Here is a 21,244-nt window from a genome sequence, read left to right as displayed (position 1 = left end):
CTCTTAGAGATAGTTAATAGATACTATACAAACATAAAAAATGTAAAACAGGAAGAGTTTAAAATAGCTCAAAGAAGAAGGGTACTTTTACTTCATTTTACATGTTCCTGTATTGTTTAAATTTTTCTTACATATTCATATACCTGTGTATATCTATGGAAGATGGTCTGGAAAGCCATCCACTAAAATGTTAACTGTGATTATGTACACCTAGAAAGTACAAGTAGAAGGTAGAAGAAAAAGAGCATTTCGTGGACACACTACTCTGTAGTGTTCTATCTATCTATCTATGGATTTATAGTAAGCATATATTTCTTTTATAATAAAACCATAAAGTACTAATATCTCATAAATACAAGGATTGAGTTAAAAAGTCATTAAAAAATACTGAACTACTTAAATATTACCTCATTTTTTGTTTAGCTTTTTCAAAAGTTTCCAAATTTTGAAGAACATGCCTTTCTGGCCACTCCAGAGGGTTGGTTTCCACTAGACTTGAAGAAATAGGTTCCACTGGATTGGAATCTGAAGAGAAATATGTAAGTACTGAAAGGTATTAACATACTGAATTTTATTATATAAAAATGTATGTAGATACATACATACATCGTGTGTGTGTGTGCACATGTGCATGTGTATAAAGGCAAATTGGATTAATTGTATAGTACTTACCTCAGGCATTTATTAAGGATATCTCTGATGGCCTGAACTGTGCAAAATACCATAGAAAAGTTTTTTGGAAATGAAAAAAAAAATCAGTATTAAGCTTTATTTTACTATCTCCTCATAATAAAAGTTATGAGCTAGAATTCAGAAGATGAATTAGCCCTGTAAAAACTCATATGGAATGAAAGCATAACTTTGTTATTTTTGTGAAATTAGTTCTAAATGGAAAGGAGACAACTCTGTGGAGAATATACTGGATATATTATGTGATTTCCATACTACAAAGAGGAATTATCATCAGTATCCTGAGAAATTCATATCTTTAGAAGAGATTACCGGACTTCTCTTGTGGCGCAGTGGTTAAGAATCTGCCTGCCAATGCAGGGAACACAGGTTCGACCCCTGGTCCAGGAAGATCCCACATGCTGCAGAGCAACTAAGCCCATGCGCCACAACTACTGAGCCTGCGCTCTACAGCCCGTGAGCCACAACTACTGAGCCCGCGTGCCACAACTACTGAAGCCCGTGTGCCTATAGACTGTGCTCCGCAACAAGAGAAGCCACTGCAATGAGAAGCCCACACACCTCAACAAAGAGTAGCCCCCGCTCGCTGCAACTAGAGAATGCCTGCGCGCAGCAACGAAGACCCAATGCAGCCAAAAATAAATAATTAAATAAATAAATTTATATTAAAAAAGAGAGAGATTACCTCATTCTCAAAAGTACAGTAATACCATAAATAACTTATGATGTTTGCAGGTAAAGGTTACTTTAGAAATAATTCTCACTATGTATTAGTGTAAGATGCCTTAACATACACATTTTCAAGTAAATCGCTAACGTTAAATGTTATTTTACCACTAATAAAATATTACATGTAAGGGTGTGCTTATCTTTCCAGCCAGTATGCTGCAATGAACTAACACTGAGATTGTTGATAACACTGCAATTCTCATCAAAAACATACAGGGACACCTTTCAGTCTCATTATAAATTATGAGTACATCCCAGCTGTTTTAACACTGGCAAAATTACTAACTGTACTACATTTTGGATTCAAAAACTATCTAGTGTTTTAAATTGTTTGAACTATTACACACTAATAAATTGACTGAAAATTACTAGACATTAGCTATTTGACTAACCATCAACCCTGACAAAAATACCCATTTTATACTTTGGGGTCTTACAAAGTGATAATGATTTGGTAAGAAATTTTTGAACAAAAAAGAAAAAAATTAATCATAAATGAAAACAGAAGCCAACTGCATACTATTTTTCCTTTACTTATTCAACTATTTAGTCAAATAGCTTAAAATATTTTTAATGCCTATACTGGACTACCCCAACCAAACACCATCCAAATATAGCACTTCCCATTTCTTAATAAGGGTGGTGAAATACTATTTTATAGAATAATGAGCTTTTTTTTTTTAATTTTTTTTTAATTTTTTTGAAATTAATTAATCAATTTGTATTTATTGTTGGCTGTGTTGGGTCTTCGTTTCTGTGCGAGGGCTTTCTCTAGTTGTGGCAAGCGGGGGCCACTCTTCATCACAGTGCGCAGGCCTTTCACTGTCGCGGCCTCTCTTATTGCGGGGCACAGGCTCCAGACGCGCAGGCTCAGCAGTTGTGGCTCACGGGCCGAGCCGCTCCGCGGCATGTGGGATCCTCCCAGACCAGGGCCCGAACCCGTGTCCCCTGCACTGGCAGGCAGACTCCCAACCACTGCGCCACCAGGGAAGCCCCAGAATAATGAGCCTTATGATGAAATAATCTACTTTATAATGTTGGCATGGCTTTTCAAAAAAGTATAAAGAAAAAAAATCATTAGCAGTTCTGAACAGTTACAGGCTGTGTTCACAAAAGAATACAAGCCATTTTAAATAAAAGTTAACATTAATTATTCCTAAATATTACAATATAATTAATTACTAACTTTGACTATACAATCTACATAAGTATAAGCGACACAGGCTAAATATTAAGGAATGGATAGGCAAACATTCATATGTATTATGTCTTTTGGGGAATAACTTAATATAATTCTTACAATAAAATGAAATACAATATTTTATTTATGTGGCAAGCAGGACACTGAGCCATGCTGACAACCAAAAAGCACAAAAGGAGCCTCTGAGAAACCGAATACACTGCTTCATTTTATTTATTTATTTTTATTTATTTAAAAAAATATTTATTTATTTGGCTGCACTGGGTCTTAGTTGCAGCATGCAAACTCTTAGTTGTGGCATGTGGGATCTAGTTCCCTGACCTGGGATCGAACCCAGGCCCCCTGCATTGGGAGCACAGAGTCTTAGCCACTGGACCACTGGAGAAGCCCTACCACTTCATTTTAAAACAGTGTTTTACTTTACAGGAGAAACAAAGAAATGGAAGTGATACAAAAGGGAAGTAAGGACTCAAAACTGCCTTACAGGGCTTCCCTGGTGGCGCAGTGGTTGAGAGTCCGCCTGCCGACGCAGGGGACACGGGTTCGTGCCCCGGTCTGGGAAGATCCCACATGCCACCGAGCGGCTGGGCCCATAAGCCATGGCCGCTGAGCTTGCGCATCCGGAGTCTGTGCTCTGCAATGGGAGAGGCCACAACAGTGAGAGGCCTGCATACTGCAAAAAAAAAAAAAAAAAAAAAACAACTGCCCTACAAAATCATAAATCACAGCAAACAAAAAGGAAAGTAATATTTCAGATAACAATATGTGGCTAATGAATACAGGCCACGATAGTCTTACATTTCAAAATATGAAAGAATCACCAAAAAAGGTTATAATTGGTAGATTGTGCTTATTAATAGGGCAAGAATTATAAACATACACTAGAAGATTCTTATTAAAGTATTTGAAATCAGAAAATTGTGATCTTATAGCATTATCCAGAAAAGTCATTTATGCAGTGTTTATGTTCCCCAACAGTCCCAGGTAAAGGACACTGTTTTTTGAGTTCAGATGTCACATTTGGCATTATGAAAGTCTTTAGCAAGTTATGGCAAAGAGTAAATAAAATGGTATTTACTGACTCTCATTTGTTACACATGCTAGAGTTTTCACAAAAAAGAAAAAGAAAAAAAAAACAGATCAATAACCCTAACAATTGCTAATAACTCCTACTGTGCATGGTTGCGAATAATGGGTCAGAATATGAAATATAATTGCCCTTGCTGTTTCTTTTGCTGTAATTTGCATGTAGGTGTACAGTTGACCCTCTGCATCCACGAGTTCCGCATCCACAGATTCAAGCAACCATGGATAAAAAATATTTGGGCGAAAAAAATTCCAGAATGTTCCAAAAAGCAAAACTTGAATTTGGTGTGTGCTGGCAACTATTTACTTTGTATTTACATTGTATTTATAACTATTTACATTGTATTAGGTATTATAAGTAATCTAGAGATGATTTAAAAGACAGGAGTAAGGTACAGAGCTGGGATTCAGCCTTGTTAGTATTGCTCCAGAGCCCATGCTGTAACCAAGAAGCCATGCTCTCTCACTCACTGAGCATATCTTGCACTTACAAGTAACCTTATACTGTCTCCAACATCTTTCAGGTTACTACACACTATTTAACTTTGGTACTGATATTAAAAATAGTGATAATGAAAATACAAACAACAGGTAATAACTTTTTGGCACTGATTGTGTTCTAAGTGTTTTACATGTATCAACTCAGTTAATCCTAATAACCCTAGTAACTGGGTAATACTATCATCCCCATTTGAAACATGAGGAAACAGAGATATGGAGAGGTTAAATAACCTGCCCAAAGGCATACAGCTAACAAGTGACAAAGCTGAGATTTAAACCCTGGCAGTCTATCTCCAGAAGCCTGGGCCCTTAAACATGGCACTAGATGCTGTATTTATATTTTGTTTTCCAAACAGATCATAAGCCTGTAGAAAGTCAAGGACCCAAATTTTTACTTCTTTGTGTGCCTTCATGGCATCAAACAGAGAAAAGGCACTCAACAAACATTATTATTAACTTGATTCTTTGGTCATTTTCTTATTAATGTACGAATAAAAATGATTCTCACAGAATAAAAACAAAAAAATTATCCTGTACTTTTAAAATGCCAGGCAATCTTCAAATGCTTCTTTGTTAGATCTTGAAAAGCTTCACTCTATTCAAATTCATCACAAGAATGGAAACCAGGAAAATAGAAAGAAATGCAAGTTAATATAGAAATTATTTCCTGCTCCCTCAGTAGAAGTTTGGTACTGTTCCTGCTATAATAAATGGCAAATGTGGAGCATCTTATTATATGTAGTTTTAACTATATTAAATTTACTGAGTAGTTTCTTTTTTTAATCTTATGAAAACATAGCTTTAATAGAAATCCATTCATTCTAGTAGCATAGTAACAGTTGTAAAGGGAATCACCTTAAAGTGTTTCTCCCTCTGCTCAGAAACAATTATACTGAACATGCTTAAAGAAAGAAATTATCAGAGAATTTCTACTGCTTAAATGATGAAAAATACAGCTTATTATATATACATACATACTTGTATATACAAATATATATCACTATTAAAATTTATGATAGATTTTTATTTGACTGATATATTTTATTAGTTTTAATAATAAATAACCATCATAAATGCCACACACAAAAAAGAACTAATGTTTAAAGTAACAGAAAACTTACCATTTAACATATTGGAGGTATTGTCTGTCTCTATTAGACTTGTTTTAGGGACAATAGCATCAAAATGATCAAAAAAGCATTCCCTTGTTAGTATTAATAGATTTTTGAGTTCATCCACAGAAAGTACTTCTGGCTGCTTTGCTAACTTTCTCCTTTCTGTAAGACAACAAATCAATATGATTAAGAATAATTGTCATTTTAAAGCCTTGCGAGCTCATCTACTAGTCTTTTATGGGAAATATTTTCTAAAGTCAAACAAATGAAACTCTCCAGCAAATCAACATTCCTGGGTAGGCCTGTTTTCAATTTAGTCCCATTTGAAGGTAACGGTAGAATTTCCAGTTATGTGAGATAAACAGAAATACAGTAACTTGTTAACACTAAAAGGTGATCAACGGTAAAGGCAGGTTTACGGAAGTTTTCAGGAATACACTGCAGAGCATGAAGAACAGCCTTATGTTGGTGTTTATGTGAAAATAAAACCCATAAGGCTTTCAGTTAAATGTGGTGGTTTGGTCATTTCCATCTATTTCTTCTCCCACCCAAAACTTAAAATCACAACAGAGGAATAAAAGAGGACAACAAAAGAAGAAACAATAAATAGTGACAGTTTTCAACAAATTTTGGAAGATAAGATAATGCTGGAGTGGTAACTGAGAGTTTGCAGAGCAGAGGAAGGGTTAAGTTGGGTGCCTGCAGAGGTATCAGGAAGGTCCTGAGCTAAAACAAGACTAGACACACATGGATGTATCTAGCCTCCAGCCCTCAAGCCAGATGACTCTGCTCTCATTTTTGGGGTAGGAATAGAAAAGGAGTCTCAGACTGCAGAATGTCAGGAACATTAAAAGGTGGTACTGATGCTGGAGTTACACCTAAGAGATTAAATAAGAGTCTACGTCCTGAAAGGTCAGACTCCAACCCTAGGGCCAGAAAGCTAGCAGCTACAACTGCCCCACTGAAAAGATTAAAGGATTCTCCTTTTCAAAAACTGAATGCCCCCAGAGAAAAGAGCTTGATACTGACATTACAGTGGAATTAAGGATAGGAGCTCACAACCAAAATGTTGAATAGCTACTCCACCACTCTTGAAGTTTGCCAGATATTACATTAGAGTGAGACATAAAATTTCCCACTTAGGACAGACAGAAAAAAAATCACTAGACATCTAAAGAAAGGTACTGAGGGGAGAAGGGACTCTGCATTTACATGGTCTTATGTTTAGACATGTAAGGACTTTGATTCAGTAATGCTTCTGGCTCCCCTTTCCCTCCCATCACTCACTGAGCTAGTCTGGAGAAGAAACTAGGCACGTTCTGATTAAACCTTTCCTCTCCAACTTTCATCTGAGCTAGCAAGTTCTTAGGATACACACTCTCTGCAATGCTGTGAGGGCCCTGCCCGGTCAGGGTTGATCTGCAGGTGTCCTGCTCTGGCTGTCATTCAGGGGCTAAATTCAATTCTGGGTATATGTAGAAGAAAACCCACCATAGATCTAAAAAGTCATATCCTTCAATTCAGTAATTTATCTATAATTTACCTCCATCAGTGTGTTTCTTAAGTTTATTTCTCAGTTGGTTCCAAATTTGGGAGAGGAAACAGGTATTATTTACTAGGCCCCTCCAAGCTAAAAAAAAAAGTCCAGGATGAAAAGGAGAGGCTAAAGCAAGCAAAAAGAAAAAAGGAGCCCAGCAGAAATAAAAACATTCCAGGGAACAAAAGAAAACTTGCCATAATTAATACTCTCATTGAAATAAGAGAAGATACCATACTCATGAAACAAGTACAGGATGCTCTGATAAAGGAAGTCAATGAACAAGAAAATATTTTTTAAAATTAAGCACATGAGAGCTCAAATTTTTAAAAGCTGCAAGACATCCCCCAGAAACTAGAACAAAGAGATAATAATATGGAAACAGGAAGGAAAAGCAGGCATTCTGTCCAAAAAAAGCTAACATATAACTAATTAGAGTTCTAGAAAGAAAAAAGAAAATGGGAGAAAAAATTATGACAGAGATAAAAATTTTCAGACTTAAGAACATGAATCTTCTGTTGGTACGGCTCATCACGTACACAGCTCAATACATTGGAGAGGGAGGAAAGGGGAACACACACATTACGATTCAGAGTAAAGCTTCCAGAGACAAAGCTTCTGCAGGTAAAAGTTCTAGAAGGCGTAAAAACAAACCAAAAATAGGCCACTTCAAAGGATAAGACTAGTATGAGATTTGTCAACAGGAACACAGCAACATAAAACACAATGGGATAGGGACTTCCCTGGTGGTCAAGTGGTTAAGACTCCGCTTTTCCACTGCAGGGGACACAGGTGTGATCCTTGGTCAGGGCTCCCGCATGCTGTGCCACGTGGCCAAAGGAAAAAAAAAAAAAAAAGACAATGGGACAATGTCTTCAAAATTCTAAGGGTAAACAATTTTTAACCTGGAAGTCTATATGGATTATCGATCTAGTGAAGATATTTTCAGACATGCAAGAGCTTGAAAAATGTATACCCCATGAATGAACTTTTACTCAGGAAGCTACTGCAAGATATGCTCCAACCAAACAAGAGAGGAATTCAGAGAAAAAGGGAGGACAAGGGGTCTAGAAAATAGGAGATTCCAAAAGAAGAGAAGAGGAAAGATAAGTCTCTTAAGATGTCAGTAGGTCTAAGGAAGCATTCTGTCTAAAATACAGTAAAATATGAAACACTCCAGAAAAAAAAACTATGAGAAATAAAAAGGAACTACTGAGTTTGAACATGCAATAAATTTACTGATAGATGTGTGGCAGAAATGTTGGCGGCTCTGGGAAAACATAACAGTATTTTGCCTGTACAGAAGAATGGGCAAATTAAAAATCAGGTGATTATCAACCATAAAAAGAAAAGATTATACAAGAAAGCAGAGGTGACCATCATCATATACTACATGACTCAGCAGTAAACTTATAGATAGGTACATAGGGAGGTAGGTAGATGGATAGTTAGACAGGAAGGGAGGAAGGAAGGGAGGGAGGGAGGGAGGAAGGAGGGAAGGAAGGAAGGAAGAGGGAGGGAAGGAAGGAAGAGGGAGGGAGAAATGTTAAAACTAACCATTAGTTTAACCCCAATTCATGATTTCACTGTAAAGGATGGAAAGGCAAAGGGAAGTTGATGTGGGAAAGCTAAGTATTCAGTTCCATAGTTAGGCATTAAGATAATGTCTAAAACTGGTAAATCAAGAAATAACAGCATACATATGTTATTCATAAATCTGGAGGAAAGGTCAAGGAAAACCAGCCGGAAGAGCTGAGGGCAGCTGCCTGTGGACAGAGACAGAAAGATGGGGAGAAGGTAGGCCACTGCTGTTTTCCATTTTAGGTTTTTCAATAGCATTTGAAACTTTTAACTATACCCATGTACTTCTTTGATAAAAATATTTCATTTTTAAAACACTTCTGAACTAATAATATATTCTTCTATAATAAAATAGTGAACTATAAATTCGTACAGAATTCAATTCAACAAGTATTTATTGAGTATGTACTGTCTGCAAAGCACTGTGCTGTGCCCTTAGATACAGAGGATTAAAGCATATTCCATCAACACTGTGTGAGGCTGGCACATAAATAATACAAGGGAATAGCTGGACACCTCTGTAAAATCCCACCTCACCAACCTGGATATTGCCAGGCTCAATCCAGTTCTGATCCAAAATAAGTAACACATGATTTCTGCAGTCAAGAACATTAGTAATGGTAAAGTAAGAGTTGTAATATATGCTGCTTTGACTACATTTTCTTAGTGAAGATGAAGCTTCAATTGAAGCTTTTTATTTTCTTACCATCTTCTGGGAGCCGTCTAAAATGAAAAGTTGTCAATGATTTGCTTTCATCTGAAAGATGCACACTAAATAATGTGCTACAGAAATTAGCCGCACATTTTTATTAATGCTAAAAATATACTTAAATAATGAACCTGATCTATGCTTATTAAAACTGTCAATTATATTACAGTAACGGGCAATCTGAAGAGCAGGATATGACTTCCTATTGACCTGGATGACTGGGCAATAGAGAGAGAAAACAGATAAGGTTTAATAGGGTTATGAGCAGGATAATTTACCTAGGTGAAAAATAATCTCTACACAAGTGAGTCTGCAACACAAGTGGCAGATAAAGATTTGGGAGAAAAATACTGGGCTAAAGTCTAAAAATGAATTAGCAAAAGAATGCTATTCCTAAGAAAGCTAGTAATAACTCAGGACTTAACTAACAAAAATAGAGTGTAAATATCTAAAAGTATCAGCAGATTGACCACCAATCAGGGCTGCACTGGGTTCTATAAATTTAAAAAAGATGTGGGGAACTCAGAGTAGAGACCACAATCCTGGAGCAAAATGACAATACTGCTATTTTGGTATTTGTTTTGTATCACACTGAACAGTTTTTTATTTAAAAATTGTTCAGCATTCTTAAACCTTTTCTTTAAAAATCAGTGAAACAAGATACTGAATATTTCTAAACACAAAATTTATAAGTTATAAAGATCAGGTAAAACATAAATTATAGAATTTATATATCATTCTAAATGTTTATATCTAAATATCTATACATCTATATCTAGCTATAGTATGGAGGTTCCTTAGAAAATGAAAAATAGAGATATCATATGATCTAGCAATCCCACTCCTCAGCATATATCCAGAGAAAAACAATTTGAAAAGACACATGGACCCCAATGTTCATTACAGCACTATTACAATAGCCAGGACATGGAAGCAACCTCAATGTCCATCAACAGAGGAATGGATAAAGAAGATGTGGTACATATACAATGGAATATTACTCAGTCATAAAAAGGAATGAAACTGGGTTATCTGTAGAGACATAGATGGACCTAGAGACTGTCATACAGAGTGAAGTCAGAAAGAGAAAAACAAATATCGTATATTAATCCATACATGTGGAATCTGATAAAATTGGTATAGACGATCTTATTTACAAAGCAGAAACAGTGACACAGAAGAAGAGAACAAACATATGGATACCAAGGGGGAAGTGTGGGGGGATGAATTGGGAGATTGGGATTGACATATATACACTATTGATACTATGTATAAAACAGATAACTAATGAGAACCTACTGTACAGCACAGGGAACTCTACTCAGTGTTCTGTCGTGACCTAAATGAGAAAGAAATCCAAAAAAGAGGGTATATATGTATACATATAGCTGATTCACTTTGCTGTACAGTATAAACTAACACAACATTGTAAAGCAACTATACTACAATAAAACATATAAACAAATAAAAATTAAATACAAATTTTAAGAATAGAATAAAAATAAATTATTCTAAAAAATAAAACCCTAACAAATTTTATTTGATTTTTGTGTGATTTTAAAAAACAGAGTACCTCATTAATGTGAGTAAATTTTCATGCAGATTTTTCCAGTTGCTTGTTCTGATGCAGTATACTCAGATAAATAGTGGGGGAGATAAAAATAAGTTTACTCCATATCTTATTGATAATTTTGAAAAAAAATTTGAACAACTTTTTGTTTTCCAGCAAAGACTACAATCTGTATTGATATTGAAATGTTAATTTTTTTCCCAAAGAAAACTCTTCCTATTGTATCAGTTTTCATCATGTATAAATTAACTGTATTGATTTAAATACTTTTATATTTATATTCATTTCTTTGAAAATCACTGAAATAGACACTAAGATAGTCTTACATTGGAAACTTCATTTTGTTGTCATTCTCCTCTTTCTTTAGAGATACTTGAAATCTGAACAGATGCATCTTTGTCCCCAGATTTTCAATTCATTATTAACTCTCTGGGTAGAGGAGAGATTGGTTAAACAAATAATTCCATCGTAAATAGATTAACTGGATCATTAATCTTAATCAAGATCTAATGCTCTAGATTACAAACTGGCCAGTGCATGGATACCCCCAGAGCTGATGTCTCCAGCAGCTATTATTAGCTCTGAGGCTTCCTTCAACTTCAGGCCCCCTACTTGCCCTTGCCCAGTGCTGTGGCATCCTTATAGCTTCTGCCTGTGTTACAGCTCAGATGCTGGTAACTTCTACATTTTCAGCATTTATTTAGCACTTTCTTCCCCGCCCCACCCCCAGCAGAGCTTCCAATCACACCTGTAGGCAGCTACTGGGCAACAACCTAATTATAATTATATTTCCCTTCCCAACCAAGCAGGAGGGATGGCCTTACTGGGCTTAACTCTTCTTACCCAAAGGAGAGATACACCAGCTTCAGATAGCTACCCATTCTTCCACTCTCACAGTTTTTCTGGTTGGAAGGGTAAGGAAGAGAGGTGAAGATGAAAGAGAGGGGAGATGTTGAAGGAACTTAGTTTAAAGAGCTGCCAGAGGCTTATGGCAAAGAATCAAAGCCTAAAGAGGTGTTTAGCAGGGCTAGCACAATGTCAAGAAGTGAATAACACTAAGCTAGCAGATGTTAGAAATAAAGGAGTTTTATCCACAAAAATACTAGTATTTCAGCATTTTTTCCTTTTTTTCTTTTTAATTGAAGTATAGTTGATTTACACTGTTGTGTTAGTTTCAGGTGTACAGCAAAGTGATTCAGATATATATATATAAATATATATATATATATATATATATATATATATTCTTTTTCAGATTCTTTTCCATTACAGGTTATTACAAGGTACTGAATATAGCTCCCTGTGCTCTACAGCAGGGCCTTGTTGTTTACCTGTTTTATGTAGCGTAGTCTATATTTGCTAACCCACACTCCTAACTTATCCACCCCCCACTACCCCCACCTCCCACCCCACGGTCTTCTTTGGTAACCGTAAGTTTGTTTTCTATGTCGGTGAGTCTTTCTGTTTTGGAAATAAGTTCACTTGTATCATTCTTTTAGATTCCACATGTAAGTGATATGGTATTTATCTTTCCCTGTCTGACTTACTTCACTTAGTGTGATAATCTCTAGGTCCATCTGTGTTACTGCAAATGGTGTTATTTAATTCTTTTTTATTGTTGAGTAATATTCCACATTCTCTTTATCCATTCATCTGCTGATGGACATTTAGGTTGCTTCCATGTCTTAGCTATTGTAAATAGTGCTGCTATGAACGTTGGGGTACACGTATCTTTTTTTTTTTTCTGATTCTAGTAAAACAGCTTTACCGTGTTGTGCTAGTTTCTGCTGTACAATGCAGTGAATCAGCTCTATGTGTACCTATATCCCCTCCCTCTCCCCCTTCAGTTTCCACCTTTTCCAGATATATGCTCAAGAGTCAGATTGCCGGATCATATGGTAACTTTATTTTTACTTTTTTTCCCTTGGGTTAGTATGTAGTACCTTTTATTAAAACTAATTTGCCCTTCCTAATTATATTTTCCTTGAGCTAATATCATTTTCATAGTTAAAAAAAAGTGGTTCAAGGAGTTTAAGACTACACAATTACCTTTGTACAATTGAAAAAGTAGATAATTCTTATATGAATAATCAAGACCAAGTATTCTAAAATTATTTTCCATTGAATAAAACAAAATACTGAATCCAAGGTATTTTTAAAATGCGTTTAAAGAAAAGAGTGGGGCTTCCCTGGTGGCGCAGTGGTTGAGAGTCCGCCTGCCAACGCAGGGGACGTGGGTTCGTGCCCCGGTCCGGGAAGATCCTACATGCCACGGAGCGGCTGGGCCCGTGAGCCATGGCCGTTAGGCCTGCATGTCCAGAGCCTGTGCTCTGCAACAGGAGAGGCCACAACAGCGAGAGGCCTGCATACCACAAAAAAAAAAAAAAAAAGAAAAGAAAAGAGTGATATTTTTCATTTTATAATATATCTACTTAATAATCATTTTTTCTATATTCAACTAATGAGGCCTCACAATTTGAATTACTTTCTTAGAAATTCTATATCAATTAGCTTAAAATAAGTCCAGATTAGGTACTAATGAATGATTATTTATAAAAACAATATTAAGACTGATAACCAAGTTAACATTTAGTAATACAGGAAAAACCTTAAATAATGACCCTTAAAAAAGTGTCAATTTCTTGAATAAAGAAAAATCCATAATGCCAACTTCACTCAGTATGTGAAATGTGCTTAGTTATGATTAAAGTCTAAGAATCAATGCTCACGTTAACATATTAATTTCTCTAGATTTGTATTTTCTTCTATTTGCAGTCTCTATCATCCTGTATAGCCAAAAAGATATAAAGAGAAATTTTGTAAAAATTACTACATTAACCAGAATAATAAAACTTAGGTATCTTTTCTAGCATACAGTTAAAAATAATGAGAAACAAAATTTTCCTGGATAAATATTATTATAAATGTTAAAAGCAATGTACAATAGCAATATACTGAATCTGGTGGGAAAGAAGTTACAAACCTTTTCTATCCTACATCACCTCTATCAAGAATAGCTCTACAGGGACTTCCCTGGTGGTGCAGTGGTTAAGACTCCACACTCCCAATGCAGGGGGCCCAGGTTCGATCCCTGGTGGGGCAACTAGATTCCCGCATGCATGCTGCAACTAAGAGTCCACATGCCACAACTAAGGAGACTGCATGCTGCAACTAAGGAGCCTGCGTGCTGCAACTAAGGAACCCACATGCCACAACTAAGGAGCCGGAAAGCCGCAACTAAGACTCAGTGTAACCAAAATAAATAAATAGTTCTACAAATGAATATCATATCTAAAAGACAAAGTGTATAAGAAAAAGTGACAAAATAACAATGCCTTAGGTCTGAACAAGTCAAAACTCCTACACCAGAATCAAATGCACCAATCATTACTTACTCAGACATTCTTTCAAAGCCAAAGCCTGAACATTAGCTAACTGTTTCTCTCTCTGTATAAGTTGCTCCCCAGAGAAATTTGGAAGTGACAAGAGGTCAAGAGGAAAGCCTGAAAAACAGAAAAAAGTCAGTATTAAAGATGATTTGTAACAAAAATTAATATTCAGTCCTCAAGAAATGTTATAACATAATTAAAAGTCAATTACTCATCTTTCTTGACCTTGCATATTTCAAAGTAAATAATAATAACTGAGCAGCAGAAAATAAGTGTACTAAATTATTCTGCATTTTAAACTTTGACCTGCTTCTTAAATTGAGAGAATTTAGGTAGCAGAATAGAATTCCTTCCACCACCTTTTCTTCTACCTGCTTGGCTATTGAAACTCTTACACAAAACACAGACAGAGTATGGGAGCTGGTCTCCAAAGATGGCCTCCCAGTGAATCACACTTCCTGCCACTCATTCACCGCACAGTCCTTCCACAGTGAATCTAGGTTGGCCTCACGTAACTAATAAGGTGTGGAAAAAGTGACAATGAATGGCTAGGTCACAGGAAGCCTTATAGCTTCTTAGAACAACTGCTCTAAGAGCAATTAGCAACCATAGACGGAATCAGACTCCCCAGAGACCATGTTGTGAGGAAGCCCATGTTGGCCAGGAGGACAGGACACGTGAAGAGGAAGTCAGCTTGCACCTGTTCCAGCCATCCTAACCCAGGCACCACACATGTGGGTAAAGAGCCATCTTACACACCAAGCCCTGTTAAGTCTTCAAAATGACTGAAGCCCCAGCTGTGTGTGACTGCAGTCATATGTGGATCTTCAAAACAGAAACATCCAGCTGAGCCCAGTCAACCTACAGGACTATGAGACATTATAGTAAATCATCATTATTAAGCTGCATTTGGGGTAGTTTGTCATACAGTGATAGGTAACCAAAGCGTGGAGCTTGGAGAGAAAAATAAAAAGATGGGCAATAAAATAGAACGAGATGCTTGAGAGAAAGTAAGTGAAAATAAGAAATAAATTCTAGAAAAATAATACGTGTTTAAAGTGGAAAACACTAAAAATTTTCCTATTTGGAATTGAAGGCTGACCTACTAAATTTTACTAAGTATAATGTATAAGGGATTAATTCTCTGCCCTCTAAACTGTCCAAATATGTTATAAAATATTTAAAATAAAAGTAAATTTACTGAAAGTGAAATGGAGTTTGGAGACAATAAGTTCATTAAAAGTTAAGTATGTACACAAAGAAATGTAAAAATGTTTTGTTTTCCACCTAAAGTTAACACTTACTCAGTTTGGTTTCTTCTGTCTTTGCTTTCATCTTCCCATGGATTAAACTGAGTGCAAATGAGCCATTGATTTGGTTGGCTGAGTGAATCAATGTGGCTTTACACTTTCTGTTGCCATTACCTTGTAACAAGAGATAATAGCTAGAACTCTCTCCTTTCACTTCAACATCCGGAACTAAACAAAAACAATTATTTTGTTAAGTATGTGAAAATTCAGCAGGCAACATGGCAGAATCATACATTTGATCCATAGGATATAATGACACGTCTATGCTATTTCAAAACAAGGTGTTACCCAATACATTTGGGGCAGTAGTTGTTCATTTAACTGAGGAACCTGTTAAAGCAGAGAATCATAACAAAAATGATACTCACAAAGCTTATACATTTTACTTTAAATTAATGTAAAGTAAAATTTACATATATATTTTACTTTAAATTAAAACTATGTGTACTCATTCATTAACTTTTGATGTGGCTCATTAGCATTCCATTATGTCTTTCCTATATATCCACACCTGTAACGTATCAACTACTATTTCCAGCTTCTCTTTCTTTAAAGTGGAATAAACTGACGCCTGCAAGCACACACAGCTCAACTGGTGGGAGCAGAAGTGTACAGATATACTCAAGGGTAGCTTTTTGGTCCCTGCAGTGTGCATCCGTAATGTATTTTACAGGAGGATTGGGGAGCATTCATTAATCTGGCTTGACAGTAATGTGAAGGTCAGTTAAGACAGTCTAGTGCATTTTAAAAACAAATCAAGTGAGGGTTATAGTGAAGGTTGAGGAAAAACTGTGAAGCCTTTGAGACTAAAAATAGAAGTAGAATCCCTTTTGTTGAAGATGGTGAATTGGACATTAAGCATTTATTTTCATTATCTCCTGAAATTCCATGAAATGAGAATAAGTTTAAAAATAGCATAAAACTACAAGAACCAATATCTGAGAGAAGAGACAATAGCAACTAAACCTTGAAAGCAGGAAAGCAGATGAACAATTGGTAACAGACCTCAGACTCTCAATTGTTAAGGAAGCTGAGAAAAACAACAGGGAAAGCTTGGAAGCAACAAAATTTATAATATAACCCCTGACGAAAGACTCTGGGATGGCACTGCAAACAAAATGAAGGTGAAATAGGAAAATAGGTTGAAAGTCTATCTGAGAAGCAGTTTGGCTCCTGACCCCTTCTTATTCTTTTCAGGTAAATGACTGTCCTCTCCACAGCCCAGAAGACTAGTGGTTATTCTCTGGAGAAAGTAAAACAAAATGCCTCTGGCCTGGGAGATATAAGACAGAGCTTAGGGTTGGAGTTGAATATCACTGCATTAAGTGAATGTTTGTACAGTGAATATTGAGGCCCTTTACCTTTCTTCACCTACATAACTTCCACCATTTTGGAAGCCAGATAGCAGAATTGAGCCTTCTTTTAGAAATACGGTCAGTACTAGGGGAAGGACCAAAGAATTCCAACCTTGGGACTGCCTAATGTCTCAGTGAGATCACCCTAAAATGAAGATCAAAGTCAACAAGCTCCAAACATGCACTCAAATTTTCCAATCAGCTTTCTCATACTCCCTCTTAAATATGAACAGGCAGCCAAACATTATGGGACATCAGGGAAAGTCTCTAGTATGAAAACCATATGACAAAGCAAGCAAACAGAAACAAAGTGACTTGTAGGGAAGCAAAGAATATACAGTAAAAAGAAATCATAAAACAAAAGCAAACAACAAACAAATCAGGCACTAAAATCCTCAGAGAAGAGACTATATTGCATCCATTAAATAAGAACAGGAAATTGTAAGAAAAGAACATTAAATAAGAAAGAGCTCATGGAAATTAAGAAAGCAGAAATATATATTTCAACTAAAAGGTTAGCACATAAAGTTGAGTGAATCTATCAGAAAGTAGAGTAAAAAGTCAAAGAAATGGAAAATAGGAAGAGAGACCCACACAAACCAGGAGGAACAACATTCAAACAGGAATATTAGAAGAGAGAACATAAAAAAATGGAGGGAAGGAAATTATCAATAAAATAATTATAAGAACATTTTTCCTGGGAATACCCTGGCAGTCCAGGGGTTAGGACTGGGCACTTTCACTGCTGGGGGCCAGGGTTCAATCCCTGGTCAGGGAACTAAGATTCTGCAAGCTGTGCAGCACAGCCAAAAAAAATAATAATAATTTTTTTCCCAATAAAAAGACAAGCTTCCAGGCATGCTAGAATAAAATAGACATACCAAAAATAAAAATAGACCCACCAAGGTGCATCACCATGAAAATTCAGAAGACTAAGTACAACAAGTATATTCTACAAAATATCAGAGAAAACTTAGGTTTCTTATTTAAAAAATGAAAAATGAGAATAGCACAAGACTTCTAGGTAACCACACTAAAAGCTAGAAAACAATGGGACAATTGGGAACAATGGGAACAATGCCTTCAAAATTCCACTGGAAAAATATTCTCCAACCTAGAATGCTATATTAAAATGAGACAGTAGAATAAAAACTTTTCTAGGCATAGAGGGTCTCAAAAATTCCCCTCCTATGCACCTTCCCTCCTATGCACCTTTTCTCAGGATGATTTTAGAGAATGTGCTCCACCAAAATGGGAAAATGAAAAAAACAGGAAGATTAAAGGATCCCAGGAACCAATAAAGAAAGGCAAACAAAATTTCTATGATGAAAAGAGTCTTAGATCCAAAAGCTATGGAACAAATCTGGAAAGTAAAACCAACCAGTCTAGATTAGGCAGGTCATAAAGATCCAGAAGAGATTTCTTACATATACATGATTGATAGGATAGTTAATATGCTTTAATGTACTGAAAGGAGTTTCACAACTAGAGGAAGGCTTTGTGATTGAATTTTTTAAAAAAATCATTAACTCTAGGTAAAACAAAATATTGTACAGGAAAGAAAAATAAAATATAGTACATGGCTCAACTGTGAATAGTGATTACATCATCATAATAATGAAAACAATGAGCATTAATCTAAAATTACTATATGATCATTCTGGGAGGACTGAGAAGAAAATGAGAAATGAGGAAGAATGTAAAGGAAATGAAAAGAATGTCAGTGTGTAGTAAGGGCAAAGAGTGAAAAAGGATTCATACTTCTCAGTGTGGGAACTTACTATGAAGTTACAGTAATCAAGACAGGGAGGCACTGGTATAAGGACAGACATACAGATTAATAGAATAGAACTGAGAGTCCAGAAATATGTCCTCACATTTACAGTCAAATGGTTTTCAATAAAGGTGCCAAGATAATTTGATGGAGAAAGAACAGTCTTTTCAAAACTGGTCTTGGAATAACTGGACATCCATATGCAAAAGAATGAAGTTGGACCCTTACCCCCTACCTCCCAATATATTAAAAAAAATTATTCAAAATGGATCATAGATGTAAATGTAAGAGGTAAAACTTTAAAATTCTTGGAAGAAAACAGACAAAGGCATAAGTCTTCATGACCCTAGATTAGGCAATCATCTATTAAATATGAGACCTGAAGTACAAGCAACAACAACAAAAAAAAAGAAATAGAAAATTGGATTTCATGAAAATTAAGCATCTTTGTGCTTCAAAGCACATCATCAAGAGAATGAAAAGTCAATCCACTATGGACTTTGGGTGATAAGTGTGTCAATGTAGGCTCATCAATTGTAACAAATGTACCACTCTGATGTGTGAGGTTGATAAGGGGGGAGGTTATATGTGTGTGGGGACATGGTCTATATGGAAATTCTCTGTACTCTCCACTCAGTTTTGCTGTGCACCTAAAACTGCTCTAAAAAAATAAAGTTTATTAATTTAAAAAGAAGTATCCATATGACAAGGCTGCTGTTAGGATTAAATGTGAGACGCTGCATGGAAAGTGCTTAGATCACTGCCTAAAGTATTCTAATTGCTCAATAGTACCAATTAAAAAAAAGTCAACCCATGAAAGAAGGGAAAGTTTTTGTAAATCACGTATTTTATAAGGGATTTGTATCTAGAATATATAAATAACTCCTACAACTCATAACAAAGAGACAAATAACTCAAAAAGTGGGTAAAGAATCTGAATAGACATTCCTTCATAGAATATACAAATGGCCAATAAGCATGTGGAAAGAGTGGAAAGATTCTTAACATCATTGGCCGATATGGTCACGTACATCCAGACCACAAAGAGATACCACTTCACATCCCTTGGATGACCATAATCAAAAATACAGACAATAACAGGTGTTGGTGAGGATGTACAGAAACTGGAACCCTTGTAAATTGCTGCTGGGAATATAAAATGGTACTGCCACTTTAGAAAACATTTAGGCAATTCTTCAAGAAGTTTAACATATAGTTAATATACAACCCCAAAATCCCATTCCTAGGTTTATATCCAAAATAATTTTAAGCATATGTTCACACAAAAATATATACACAAGTATTTAGAGCAGCATTATTTATAATAGCACAAAACTGTCAAACACTTCAACTGATGTGTGAATAAATAAAATGTGATATATCCAAATGACTCAAATATTATTCAGCAACAGATAGGCATGAACTACTATACAACATGGATGAACCCTGAAAACATTATCTTATCCTTGAAAGAAGGCAGTCATTAAAGACGACACACTGTACGACTACGCTTAGATGAAGTGTCCAGGCAATCTACACAGACAGAAATAGATTAGTGCTGTCTATGGGCTGGGAAGAGGAGCAGGTGACGGGAATCAGGAGTAACTGCTAATGGGCGTGGGGCTGCTTTTTGGGGAGAAGAAATGTCCTCAAATTGATTGTGGTGATGGTTGCACACTCGTAATCCATCCTATAATAGACTAAAAACCATGCAATTGTATTTTAAATGGTTCAATTGTATGGTGTGTGAATTATAACTCAATAAAGCTGAGGTTTTTAAATGTATAATGATTTTAGGAATGTAAGGTTCTGCTCACAAAAAAAGTTCTTAGCGTTTTGAGATATATACATAATATATATGTGTGTGTTTATATACAGTATATATATAGTGTGTGTGTACATATATATATATACATATATATGCTAAGAAAAAATCTACTGTAACTTTATTACAAGTTTCTTTCACAGATATGAACATACTGTGGGTTAAAGACTATCCTCCCAAAAAACCATGAAGTACAAAAAAATTTTTGCAGTTAGCTAGCAATAGAGACAGTAATCTTGTTCTTAAACATCAGTCTTAGAAAAGGAATTTAAATAAAAGTTATCAGAAAGGAACAACACTGTTACCAGTTGTATTTGAAACTAAGGTTTGTCAAGAGTTATAGTGACCTTAATTCATTTACCAATTTAGCACCTTGCCAATTCAAGTTATATGCCTCTTCAATCCATGACATTCTTTCCACATTTATTTCAAATCCTGTCACCCAATGAAGGTACTGTAAAGCACTTTAATCACTGAAGCCTGTAGTTATAACAATGTTATTTTCCTCAAGAGAAAAATGTTTATTTTAAAAAATCCCCTAACCATAATGACCATGCAGTCATTTAAAAAACTTTGTTCCAGATTTGGCAGGTGTTAACTGAAGACTCATCAGATAACTTTTACGTAAATACCACAGAGACTAACAGATTTACAACTAGCATAGTTATTCAATTCCCATAGCTCTTCCTAAATAAGGGAAAATGATTACAACAAAACATTTCTATTTTCATCTGTTATTTTTACACTATCAACTTATAAGAGATTGATTGGCCTGCATGCCCCCTCTCCCACTAAAAAACATCCATTTTGGATCTACTATATAGGTAAAATGGGAGAAGCAGAAATTCTAAGTGTCCTTTAGTTGTATCAAA

General features: G+C 35.7%; 1 protein-coding gene across 2 annotated transcripts in view; it reads right to left on the bottom strand.

Annotated features, from left to right (window-relative positions):
* Positions 1 to 21,244, bottom strand: part of MTBP (MDM2 binding protein) — a 69,602-nt gene that overhangs the window by 20,259 nt on the left and 28,099 nt on the right. Inside the window, exons 12-15 of one of the 2 annotated variants that reach the window (XM_060115849.1) lie at positions 15,413 to 15,586; positions 14,115 to 14,222; positions 5,329 to 5,484; positions 408 to 546 (exon numbers count right to left, since the gene is read on the bottom strand). In XM_060115849.1, the coding sequence (XP_059971832.1) occupies positions 408 to 546; positions 5,329 to 5,484; positions 14,115 to 14,222; positions 15,413 to 15,586 (577 nt within the window). The remainder of the gene's footprint in view (positions 1 to 407; positions 547 to 5,328; positions 5,485 to 14,114; positions 14,223 to 15,412; positions 15,587 to 21,244) is intronic. The other variant, XM_060115850.1, reaches the window with a different exon arrangement.

Source organism: Mesoplodon densirostris, chromosome 13, assembly GCF_025265405.1.
Source record: "Mesoplodon densirostris isolate mMesDen1 chromosome 13, mMesDen1 primary haplotype, whole genome shotgun sequence".
NCBI lineage: Eukaryota > Metazoa > Chordata > Mammalia > Artiodactyla > Ziphiidae > Mesoplodon > Mesoplodon densirostris.
Note: the sequence above shows the minus strand (reverse complement) of the source record. Positions and strands in the feature narration are given on the sequence as shown.